The sequence below is a fragment of the Saccoglossus kowalevskii genome, chromosome 8 (assembly GCF_978046115.1).
Source record: "Saccoglossus kowalevskii chromosome 8, keSacKowa6.1, whole genome shotgun sequence".
Taxonomy (NCBI): domain Eukaryota; kingdom Metazoa; phylum Hemichordata; class Enteropneusta; family Harrimaniidae; genus Saccoglossus; species Saccoglossus kowalevskii.
Window position 1 is genome coordinate 40533651 of NC_140648.1, and position 13720 is coordinate 40547370.

Sequence of the window (13720 nt, forward strand, 5' to 3'; positions counted from 1 at the left end):
TTACTGCATGGCATACTCTGTACAGCCCTGTAGGACTAAAAACCAGTCTTACTGCATGGCATACACTGTACAGCCCAGTAGAACTACAAACCAGTCTTACTGCATGACATACGCTGTACAGCCCAGTTGGGCTACATACCAATCTTACTGCATGGCATACACTGTACTGCCCAGTAGAGCTACAAACCAGTCTTACTGCATTGCATACATTGTACAGCCCAGTCGGGCGTCAAACCAGTCTTACTGCATGGCATACACTGTACTGCCCAGTAGAGCTACAAACCAGTCTTACTGCATGGCATACACTGTACAGCCCAGTAGGGCTACATACCAGGCTTACTGCATGGAATACACTGTACAGCCCAGTAGGGCTACAAACTAGTCTTACTGCATGGTATACACTGTACAGCCCAGTAGGACTACAAACCAGTCTTACTGCATGACATACGCTGTACAGCCCAGTTGGGCTACATACCAATCTTACTTCATGGCATACGCTGTACATTCCAGTTGGGATACAAACTAGTCTTACTACATGACATACACTGTACAGCCCACTAGGACTACAAACCAGTCTCACAGCATGACATACACTGTAAAGCCCAGTAGGTCGTACTGCATGGCATACACTGTACAGCCCAGAAGGGCTACATACCAGTCTTACTTCATGGCAAACGCTGTACAGCCCAGTTGGGCTACAAACTAGTCTCACTGCATGGCATACACTGTACATCCCAGTAGGGCTACAAACCAGTCTTACTGCATGGCATACTCTGTACAGCCCAGTAGGGCTACATACCAGTCTTACTTCATGGCAAACGCTGTACAGCCCAGTTGGGCTACAAACTAGTCTCACTGCATGGCATACTCTGTACAGCCCAGTAGGGCTACATACCAGTCTTACTTCATGGCAAACGCTGTACAGCCCAGTTGGGCTACAAACTAGTCTCACTGCATGGCAAACGCTGTACAGCCCAGTAGGGCTACAAACCAGTCTTACTGCATTGCATACATTGTACAGCCCAGTCGGGCGTCAAACCAGTCTTACTGCATTGCATACTCTGTACAGCCCTGTAGGACTAAAAACCAGTCTTACTGCATGGCATACACTGTACAGCCCAGTAGGACTAAAACCAGTTTTACTGCATAGCATACTCTGTACAGCCCAGTTGGGCTACAAACCAGTCTTACTGCATGGCATACTCTGTACAGCCCAGTAGGACTACAAACCAGTCTTACCTCATGGCATACACTGTACAGCCCAGTAGGACTACAAACCAGTCTTACTTCATGGCATACGCTGTACAGCCCAATTGGGCTACAAACTAGTCTTACTGCTTGACATACTCTGTACAGCCCAGTAGGACTACAAACTAGTCTTACTGCATGGCATACACTGTACAGCCCAGTAGGTCTACAAACCAGTCTTACTTCATGGCATACTCTGTACAGCCCAGTTGGGCTACAAACCAGTCTTACTTCATGGCATACACTCTACAGCCCAGTTGGGCTACACACCAGTTTTACCTCATGGCATACACTGTACAGCCCAGTAGGACTACAAACCAGTCTTACTGGATGGCATACACTGTACAGCCCAGTTGAACTACGAACCAGTGTCTGCGCTATATACATTTAATTTTTTTTTTGTATCTTTTCCAAGTGGTTCAAATTTTCTTATCTGTAAATTTGCTAGCAGCAAAGTAAAATTGCTTGTCATAAATTTGAGCCATTTAGTCTATGTGGTCCCAAATGAGTTATGGAAACAGATGGTGCAAGTCTTTTCAATTGAACCTGGGTATTCACTAGATGAGATTGGCTGTCAAGTGGTGAAATATTTTATTATATACATAATTACATTAACTATAGACATAACTAACAATCCTTTCACAATTAAATTCAGTTTGCTACATAATTGGTATGCTTTACTAAGCAGTATGTATGTTTGAGGAAAAAATTGGTAGTTTTGACACAGGTATTAGAAAGCAGAACTGTGTTCAGGGTATGGTCCCATACTGATCTGCTAATAGTGGACTCCATTTTTGGGCATTCTTCTTTTTATTTGCCAAAATGTCATTATTTTCATCAGAATAAATTTATATGGTACATGTGTGTGCGAGTACATTCTGCCACCACATACAATTTTGATCACCTTTTTATAGAAGTAAAGATGGTAAAGTGACAAAAATTAATAACAATTAATTGTCTTGTAGTCTTTGCGTATATGAACTGGAAAATTTAATATAAAGTCAGTGTGAGCATGTGGGTAGGGCACATGACAACATAGAATTAACTCATGTTGCTTTTACAACAGATATATCAAGAAGATTACATCAAAAGGAAAACAATAATACTGGGAAGGAAAATACAATATTCAACATAATTTTAAAATAAAATGTTGACTGGGTACTAAAATACGCTGGCAATGAATATAAATTCGGAATGAAAAAGAGCACCTTTTATTAAAAATAGTAAACATCTCTGCTATCTGTTTCATATTAATTGACAAATTAAGAACTCAGCGTTGCACGTAAACCCTAGTTATATAACAATAGCAGTAACATGGAAATCCATACTGCAGTCAGTATATTTACATCAGTCACTTATAACTATGTATATTTCCTGTCAACAATTTACAGTTTTCGGAATTCTCCAGTACAATATTTCCACACAAGTCCAGCTGGTAAGACAATGATTTATATGTTTTGTTTTCATGAATAGTTCCAACTTTCTTGTATTCTCCCCCATGTAAATGACAATAAATCTGTGATCCCTGTAACTGCTGATGTATATCTTTATATCAAAAAGCAGCTGCACTCAGTTCAGAAAAGAGCTAGCCGTCATCGTTGGCAATATAATTTATATATTTATAAATTAATTATTTCATCATGGCTGCCAGTTCTTCTGTGAGATCATTAAACATTGTATCTATTTCATTGAATATATCATCCCCTGGTTCTTTTCCATTACCATGTGCTGCTGCATTACTCCCACCAACTGCACCACCATTCACTGTAGTCAATTGCTGATCACTGAAATATATAGATGAACTAAACTTAAATATGTTTAGGTCTTGTCTAAAATCTTTCCTAGATGTCAGAAAGGCTTAACGATCCATATCACACATCCATCTGACAAAACATAAAGGTTGCCCTCACAGTACACATGGCTTTATGATCTATCATACATCACCATACTGCCTACATCACAAACTAAGTACATAGGTTGCACTTACTTGACAATATCTAAACTCTCCAAATCCAAAAGACTTGACTCAGAAGATAAACTATCTCGTCTTTTTGGTGCTGGTGGTGGAATCTTTTTAGCTGACTGGCCTGGAACAAAAATTGGTGATGAGTTGACAGATGACAATGGAAGGTTACCAATTAATTACACTCATTTGTATTATTCAGATATCATCAAACAAGTCAAATATATATGTTTTTTTATGCCACAAATCTACTAATTCACAAAAACAAGTTTGTTTTTTTCATTTGGAGGGGGGTCTACAAGCAAAGTGATACTCTCTTGGTAGATTCCCTTCCAAAACAGTTTACTTCTTTCCCCAGATAGGCAGCAACAAATAAAACTTGCAGTGTTCGTAGGTTTTGCTGACCAATTACTACCACTTATTTCTATTATTTAGACATTGTTAAAGCCACACAAAACAGTAGATGATACTTCAGATGTAGGTGTTTTATCTTACACAACATCTTGCCATAGTGACAACACGAGAGGGCACAGTGAATTTTCAAAATATTTCAATTTGCTGAAACCATGTGTGTAATAGAATTCTGGCCAGAAAAAACAAATGTTGACAAAACACACAGATTTGTAAATATTCATGGAAATCAATGGTTGCCCAGATCCACTGGTCACCAATGCTTGTCAATAAAGAAAGCTTCACACATGGGATAATGTTGGCCATTATATAAAATCTTAAATGCATTTACCATGCATTACCATTTATGAATACAGATTCAATTAAGCTAAAAAAAGATGTGTTTCTGGTCTAAAAATGCCTCACAATTTAAAAACAAGCAGCCTATCGGCTGAGATAGCTCCGCTGTTAGCAATGCACTCTTCAATTAAAGAACTGAAGATGTCATTGGAAAATGAACAATATGTATAGTATCAAAGCAATCAAATTCGAAAATATCGCTTTTCACCAAAAATGACAAAAATATTCACAAAAATTAGAGAATTTGAGATTTTGACATGAAATGAACAAATCTGAGAAGGAATCATCCAAGGTGCTTGCATATCGAATTTGAAAACCTTCTGACTTGCGGTTTCGAAGAAGAAGTTGAAATTGTAAAGTTGACGACGAGGACGGCCACTTGGTAATATGAACTGCTCCATTGTGTCGACTTTGTCGACAGTGGAGCTAAAAGGTTGACATGGACTGTGACGAACAATCACTCATATGACAAGACATGAAATGTCACAGTCCCCGTTATTTGATTATAAAGTAGTACAAGGAACATCTGCAAACAGGTGAATGAATATGTACTCTATGTGGGTACAACTCATCATAAAGTGATTTCCCATAATCTAGTTTTGTACTGACAACTAAAAACTTCCACTGACCCATGTTCAGAATCTCAGAGTACACAAGTGCAACAAAACTATTTGTCATACATGTATACTTGCTCAAGAAACTGCATTCATAAATCTGAGTGAACCTTGATGTACATGACTTCTTTGTTAATCAGGTCTTAGTATATTACCAGGACCTGGGTTTGTTTCAACATCACCACTGGGCATCAGAATCATTCTCATGTTGTCAAATACAATTTTTTATTAATACAGTAAGGTTTATTATTTAAAATGTATTCATTGTACATAGAACAACATCTGTTAATTTAAACAATTGTAAAAGCTATGTTTTCAGAGCAAGTACATGTAATAATTAAGGAAGCCAGTAAAGGTTGGTCTGCTCATAACCTTCAATGGAGAAGTAACAATAATTGTTTGAAGTCTTTTTAGTGCAGTGATATTATTGCATTTCATCATTATTAATGGGTATAAAATACTGTAAACCATTTAATTTTCACTTCTAGATATATTCAGGATTCTATGAAATTTCAATAAAGTCCCTGACACTCCATATTGTAGGAACCCAGAAAAAATTGCCTTGCAAAATTGAAGCAGTTCACAGCACCACTGTAAAAAAAAAAAAGTTTAAAATGAGTATTGTTAAAGATATACACATGTGGGTTCATAAGACATACCGGTATGTACCAATCTGAGCGGTTCTAGAGATTAGTATCACAAGATTTTACTCTCCGTGATTCAATATCAGCCCTATGTATAACGCTGTGTTGATCAGGCGAACTAATTGACAATGGCCCTACAGGTATCGCTATGCAATCACAGTAGTTTTGTATTCTTCTTGCATTTCGACCATGGAAAAATATTTGTTTTTGAGAGTGGCCGAATTATTAGAAGAAAAACAGAAACTATTTTTTTTTAGTATAAATTCTAGTAACTGAAATGCAGGATTGGTAAAGAACAAGACAATAAGCAAGATTGATAAACCTTCAGCGAGCACTCCTGAAATTTCAGATCATTGGTACCATGTTTTTGGATACATTCAATAAAATTGGGTTATTTATTTGATGTAACGAAACATGCATTCACAGCAGACGGAAATTCGTTTGAGATGTTACTGGATTTTTGTATTCAGTTTTCCATTTCAACCACCATCATCACTTAGTAAGCTGAGATCATGCATAAATGCACAGTGTAGTGCCACCAGAAAACCAATTGCTTGAGAATATTTTGCACCATTACACCATTTCAAATATTATATTAATTCACAGACAACAAAATAAAGATTTTCAATAACATACAAGTTTTCCCACAGTTTATGATTGTATGGCAATTACATGGCTTCACCAGTTTTACTCTGGAAGAAGTTGAAAACAGGTAACAGGAAGGGGCTACATGGCTACATCTTTTTTTTTTGAATTTGAATCAAGCATGATTTTTAAATTTTTTTTTTTTTACAAATGTCTATTTCAGGGCAACAGAAACAAAAACAATAAATGTGTAGGTAGGCATTTTAACAATTGCACTATTAATATTGGATGAAAACGTCATTACCGATATAAATCATAATTCTGTTCAAATTAAAAATAAGATCACATTTAATTTAGTCAGTTTTCATAATTAAATACATAATAACATGTACTTATAAATTTGAATAAGGTTCAACGGCTTTTTCATTTAGTGCCAGTTTATACACCATAAAACTTCTGGTTTAGGTGTCACACTCAAAGAGTGAAAGGCCTTTGGTTTGGCATCGCGAAATGTTGGAATTGAATCCCCCCAAAAATTCAGTAAAGTTTACGAAAAGTAAAGTATTTTCTAAAAGAAGTTTCGAATAAATACAAACACGAATACATTGCTTAGTTGTTAGTACCGGTAGGAGCCCTGAGTACAGTCCTGTAGGTTGGCCTCCTTCCGTTGATCATTCGGCCGAATGATCAACGGAAGGAGGCCAACCTACAGGACTGTACTCAGGGCTAGTACCGGTAGCAAATGATCACGGTAGCACAATCTGGTCATTCTGTGTTTCGCAAGTGAATAACTTACTTGTTTTCGAAGTATTGCAATTGTTTATTATTATTCAGTAATGATTATAATACGCACAAAAAAATAATTCGTTGAATTTTTATGAATTGGAAGTAATATTCAACTTAGTTTCATCGTAAACGAATGATTTCGGTCGAATGTAAATGCGATGCGATGCGATATCCGCCATGTTATTTCAGTACACGTGGTCATTTAAATATGTTAATGACGGCTCAGTGACCTCGTGGTGAACGCAACAGGGGATTCACCGATGTTTAGTTTATGCTTTGATTTTGACGGGGAAAACGGCATGATTTTTTTTAAATCGAAAAATTAGTTGTTTTCAAAAAAATAAACTGAGCATTCAAAGAATAATTTAACATTGTTCACAGAAATAACAGCCCATTGTCGAAACGAAGCTTACCCATTCACGCTATTCACAATAAACATGATACTCTTGAATAGGTGTCAATGACTACGGTAAAATATAAATTAGACTCTTTTAGGCATCAGGAGTGAATGAAATATCCAAAACATTAACGGTCCGTTCACAGACTGTGGTCCGTTGCAGACTGCTCGACCGACCGTCCATACACGTGTTGTCACTGTACATCCGCCATGTTGAATCGCACAAGATCGCCAAAATCTTCATTGCAACTAACAGTTCAATGCTCACAACATAAAAAATACGAATATAATCATAGGCAACCTGCTATTATATAATGAATAAATTGATCGACACAGGGAAATTCCCCCCCCCCCCCCCCCCCCGAGTTGTGAATATTTCGGAAATCGCTACACAAGCAAAAGACCGGAAAACGATTTACCGGTACTTGAAAACTATGTCCTCGTGAATTAATCGTTCGTGTACAATAATTTGACAGGGTATACAATTCACAAACTAGTTTCGTAGATTGTTTGCTTTTTTTGGTTTTTCACAAGAATATAAAGCTGGCAATCATCATAATATTCACGTCCGTACGTCACGAAATGTACACCAATCGTACCCCAATAAACTGGAAAACTTACCTTTGCAAACACGTCTCTTATGCTGCCTTCTTGAAGTTCTTGAAATCAAATAAAGTTACTAGTTCTTCTAGTAACGAGTGAATGAGACCACTGAGCCAAACAGAATACATGTATAAACAGTACTATAATAAATTGCACGCAATGGAGAAATCACGTGCCGTAATAACAGCAGCCTTACTCACAGATCTAATCTACTGTAAAATATTTTATTTCAGCTGGAATTATCATTCGCTGAAAAGACTTTTTCTGGGTGTTTTGTATTGAATTTATTTTCATTGATTTTTGACAAGTTGACTGTAAAATATAAGAAAAGGGTATATTCGCTGGATTTTATTTTAACTGAAACATTCCTTCAGCGAAAATAGCAAAAAAATGTTGCAAGCAAAAATAAAGTATTTTACAGTAATTAATTTATTCTGAGCATGCGCAGACGTTTTGTCAATGTTGCCGGGAGAGGCAATTTTTGATAAAATCGTGAAAAAGACCCACTTGGGATTTTCAGATCTGGAAAAAAAATTACGTGCATACTCGGAGGGGACAAGTTCATCAACCTGCCAAGTTTCACTGATATCTGCTGTAGAATTTGAGAAAATGTTGGAGACGGAATTATGGACATAACCTGAATTAGTAGTCCCCTTTTCAGGCTGCGCCTGAACGGGGACTAATAAGCTCCGCTCGACAGCAGAGCTAAAGAGGAAAAAATAGTTCCGAAAAAAAAGCTTTACCTTCTTCTGATGATGAAGGTGTTCTCCTAGACTTGCTTGATACAACTTGCATGTTACCAATCTCATTCATGTCAGCACTACTTTTCTTCGCTGGTTGTTTTTTAATTGTGTCTGTATTTTCATTCTCAAATGCTGATAGCATACTTTCTACATTTTCCGAATCAGAGTCTGAGAAAGTGGCAGCATCTGTGTGGTTCAAAATAACTTCAGCCCGTTCATACTCTTGAGAATACACATCTACTTTCTGATTTGTTAACATAGAAGATGGTGGTGGTGGTGGCAGCGGTTGTTGTACATGAGGTGCTTGTGGTGGTTTACTCTTCACAGCTGACTTGGGGATGGGTTTGGCTGTCACTGTTTTAACCTTCACTGGTGGTCCATGCCCTGGTTTATGTACTTTCCCTCCCCCAAATGTTTTCATTTGCGGTTGCGATGTGACTGTGACTGTAGCAGTCCCAGGTACAGTAACAACATTTCTAGTGGATCCATGTGGTTGGAGGGTAACACGAGCTCCTTGGTGAGATACAAGGGAAGCACCATGTCCTTTACTCTTTGCTTGAATTTTCTTAATAGGGTGGCCAGGCTTATGAGACTGACTTGCACTCTGCGCTTTAATTCCTAAGAGTAAATCCTCAGATTGAATAGTTTCATTGTTATCTACACTATCACCATCAGCATTAAACTGCGTCCTTACATATAAACCTTGCTGGTTTTCAAAATCTTTATCATTAAATGACTTTGATCTATTCCTTTGTGGTCTGCGTTTAATAGTGGCATATTTCTCCTCAGTTGAGGTCTGTTGTTTCTTATGTGCATTGTAGCTATCATCTTTAGATCCTTGTCTCCTCAAAACAGGAGGATAATTATTCTGTTGTTGTGGCAACACACCAAGGGGTTGCTGCGGGGGTGCTTTAATTGTAGTCCTAACAGTACTTCCATCACTGCCTTGTCCATTAATAACAGTTTCACGTTCTGGCTGTGGCTGCTGTTGTGGTTTTGGATCAGGTCTCCGTTTGATTGTGTCATAATTTTCTGATACCATTGCCGTTGCTATAGAAATATTATTATCAGATGAATCCTTTTTAGTTTTGTGTCCTTTTGGGGATGGTTGTTTCTTATCCACACGAATATTCTGCTTTGGGGAAGGTTGATGTTTTACAGTCCCATGCACTGCTGGTGGCGACTGCCTTTTTGATTCGTCCATAGAAAATTGAGCTGGAGCTCTCCTCTTAATTGTTCCTTGTGAATCATCATTCTTAATTGGAGAGACTTGTTGTGTTTCCTGTTGTTGTGGTTGCTGTCTGATTGTTTCATACAAGGGAGACTCAGTAGGAATGTCAATCATTGGAGGAGAGGGAAATGGTTGTTCGGACATTGGGTGTGGGGGTGGCAGCGGTGGTGGAGGAGGAGGCGGTGGAGACAGAGGAGGAGGAGGTGGCAACTGATCTTGTTCTGGTGAATAATAAAGTGGTTGTTCTGGGGCAAGCAGGGAAGGCGGAGGAGGAGGTAACTGCTGCTGCTCTTGCAGCTGATGAATGTTCAGCTGATCCTGTAGTAGTTCAATTTGTTGTTGTTGCTGAATGAGCTGCTGTTGCAGCTGTTGCTGCAGATGATCCTCCCGCTGCTGCTGTACAACCTGTGTTTGCAATGTTTGCTGCATCTGTACTTCCAAGTATTTTTTCTGTTGCAATTGCTGCTGCAGCTGTAGTTTTAAATCTGGTACCTCTGGTTGCTTGGCAACTATAGGTCCTGCAGAGCTCCCCTGTTTAAACTGTTTCAAACTTTTACTCCTGCCAATGGTGGCTGTAAACGTCTTTTTTTCTTGCGCATCATATTGTTTTAACATTGGCATAATCATAGGTTCATGGTAATCTGCTTTTGAAGTTGACTTGCTTCTTTTTGGAGGTGTTGGTGGTTTTTTCGTTTTCACAAAACCACAGTCTGTTTGGTCAAGTCCACTTTGATCCACTGTTGAATTCCTTGGAGAATTGCGTGGTGATTGGTTGAGTGGCTTTGTTGCTAATTTATCTAAGCTGTCATTTGATTGGTTTCTTGGTGACCTCATTTTCATTGGTGATGGTGAACCTGTCTGAGGCCCTGACGACATAGGAGCTTGTTTGAAAGTAGTAAATGACACATTTTGAAATGGCGAATCAGGCTGATCATCACCTTCAATAGTTGGTGATTGGGGGCTGGATCGCACACTTGCCAGTGAAGGCATAAAGCCGATTTCAGCAGAACCACGATGTGACCTTTTATTTAAGCTTTCTTGAGATCCATGCGCAACACCCGGTCCACTGAGACCACTACTAACATCACTGCTCAAACTTTCCTGACTACTTTGTGTGGATTTTCGCTTCACATTGATGTAAACATTTTCATAAGATGGCACTGGAGATCCCTTGTTTTCTGGTATTTGTGTATTAGGAGGAAGGGAACTGTATTGAGACTCATCTTCTAATGATGACTGTGGTCTTTTGGAGTCCATGTCTGCTGACATTACTCTTGTCGCTGTATACTGTCTTGACTGTTTTTCCTGTTGTTGGAGCTGTGCTTGTTTGTTAATAGCTAAGATGAGTTTCTTCTGATGACCTTTGAAATAAAAAAGAAAAAGTTGATAAGCATCTCAGGTAAATTTTTAGCTCTCTGAAATGTTTCAATAAAAGATATAAAGTAATTGCATTAAGCAGCACCTATAAGTTACCAAGTTAAAGCAGTCATTGCCTGATACATTTTTCATACACCTTTACTGTTGTAATATGGAAGCTGTAAATGTCTCAATAAATTACATTGCACAGGATTTGAATACTGTTGAAATGAAATTGGGTTAGCTGTACTGACACATTACAGTATTCAGAATGATTTAAACTGTCTTCTGAGAAGGTTTTTAAATTTAGGGTAACTGCTTGAAATATATCAATGCACATACAAAGATATGATATATATAGATTATATTACACTATTTAATTGATATACAACTGTTAACAAGGCTGGTTTAATGACATATTGAGATGAAATATTTGATAAAAATACAAAATTAAAAGACAATCACAAAATCACAAAATGAACTAAATCTGATCTAGGTCCAACCCAGCATATGAAAGTAACCAGGCTGATAGTTTTCAACACATGACTAATGTGTGTTTACCAAAACTATTTACTAACAATCACAAAAAATGGAAACTCAATATAATTTTAAAACTAGTTTTATGTCTATATACAAAATAGACCACCTTTCATGATGATGTAGCAAGGCTGGTATGCAAGCAGGAGCCTGCTTTTCTCATGGTGGCAAATACAGACTGCAGATATTTCTATTTTTGTCATGTTGATTGATGCATTCACAAGCACTACTGTAAAATATTTTCGCTTGGAATTAATTTTCGCTATTTTTGCTTAAGGAATGATTCAGTGAACTCATCAAAAATCAATGAAAATAAATTCTATACAATACACTTCTCAGCTAAAATGAAGTATTTTACAGTATATCACTCCTACATGCTTATACTGCAATTCACATCTGGTACGCACAAGCTGTATCTTAGTCTTTCAGGAAAGTGGTATAATGATAGCGCCCTCACAGGCCTGATTTACATACCTAACGAGGTAATACCAATTTCCTGAAGCTCTTCCCATGTGACATCAGTTATAAAATCAATGGAATCATAACCATTTTTTAAAAAGTGTTCCATGTACTGTGGAAGACCCAGAAGGTTTAACCAGGTGTTTAAATCGTTCTGAAAACAAACAAAAATAAGTTGTGTTGATGAATAAATATATCAGAAATACAAAGTAAAATGCCCAACAAGTTGAATATAGCTAATACAAAGACAAGTCACAAATATTTTTCTTATTTGCATGGGCAATTAGAGTTTTTTTTTTTTTGAAGGGTGTGTTGACCACATTTTGAGGGAGAATGTCAATTCAAGGTTAAATGTTACTGGTATATAATATTCACATGTTCAGGGCAGGGGGCTGTTCTACAGTTTGATTATGAAATTTAAGTCAACGTTATTGTGGTTTGTCAGATGTGCACATCTTTATTAAAATTTTCTTCAGTTTAAGAGGCCAGGTGAGGCAACCTCAAGACAGTGACTGGTGGAGTAAGGTGGCAACAGTTTTACTAATGTTACTAGTATCAGGTTTCACCTATTTATTATAGAGTGACAAAACAATTTAGTTGCTAGTATTTATTTCATATAAATATATAACAATTAGTACAAAACATTAACAATAAATAATTATTTTTGAGAATTCAAAATGCCTAATTATTGCATTAACTAGATATTTAATGTACATTAGAAAATTTAAACAAATTTTAGTAAACAATAAAAAAGATTGTTTCCTTGACAAATAAAACACAGTGAATATGCTCAAAACACCAAAATAGAGAAATTGATTTATTTCGTACAACTGCAAAGTTGTCTGCACAACATCCAGAAAAAGTAAATAAAAACAATGCGGTTTAATTGACTTGGAGCCAATGATAGTAAGTGCTCCAGCCCTTACACACGCCAACGATTGAAATTTGTATAGTTCCTATCAAATTATCGTTCGAAAAAATACCTCATTTGTGAGTCGTGCTTTTGATACAAACCAAAGATAACATTCAACCTGTCGTGACACCATTTTGCCTTCCTTGTCCTCGTTCGGAAAAAATAATAAGCAGCCTATCGGCTGAGATAGCTCCACTGTTAGCAATGCACATTTCAATTAAAGAACTGAAGACAACATTAGAAAATGAACAATATGTATAGTATCAAAGCAATCGGACTTACAATGTTTAACAAGAAGTTGAAAATATCACTTTCTACAAAAAATGCCAAAAATATTCATCAAAATTAGAGAATTGAAGATATCATCACGATATGAACAAATCTGAGAAAGGTCTACATGTAGTATCTATATATGTAATATCAAAGCAATTGAACTATTGGTTTTTAACAAGAAGTTGAAAATATCACTTTTTACCAAAAATTACAAAAATATTCATCAAAATTAGAGAATTGAAGATATCATCACGAAATGAACAAATCTGAGAGAGGTTCACATGTAGTATCTATATATGTAGTATCAAAGCAATTGGACTTGTGGTTTTTAACAAGAAGTCGAAAATATCACTTTTTACCAAAAATGACAAAAATATTCACCAAAATTAGAGAATAGAAGAAATCAACATGAAATGAACAAACCTAAGAGAAGTCTACCCAAGGTACATATACATCAAGTATCAAAGCATTCAGGCTTGTAGTTTTCAAGAAGAAGTCGAAAAAGTAAAACATTGACACGGACAACGACGGACATCACTCATATGATAAGCTCCGCTCGACAAAGTCGACAGCGGAGCTAAAAAAGCTCACATATTTACTAATTATTTAATGGCTGCA

The 13720-nt window shown here is 37.0% G+C and overlaps 1 protein-coding gene across 2 annotated transcripts in view; it reads right to left on the reverse strand.

Annotated features, from left to right (window-relative positions):
- Positions 1–1822: 1822 nt before the first annotated feature.
- LOC100374406 (uncharacterized) overlaps positions 1823–13720 on the reverse strand; it is a 179566-nt gene continuing 167668 nt past the window's right edge. For both annotated transcript variants that reach the window (XM_085502610.1, XM_085502611.1), the window contains exons 17-20: positions 11932–12070; positions 8334–10925; positions 3236–3335; positions 1823–3032 (exon numbers count right to left, since the gene is read on the reverse strand). In XM_085502610.1, coding sequence (XP_085358736.1) covers positions 2879–3032; positions 3236–3335; positions 8334–10925; positions 11932–12070 — 2985 coding nt within the window. In that variant the 3' untranslated portion in view covers positions 1823–2878. The remainder of the gene's footprint in view (positions 3033–3235; positions 3336–8333; positions 10926–11931; positions 12071–13720) is intronic.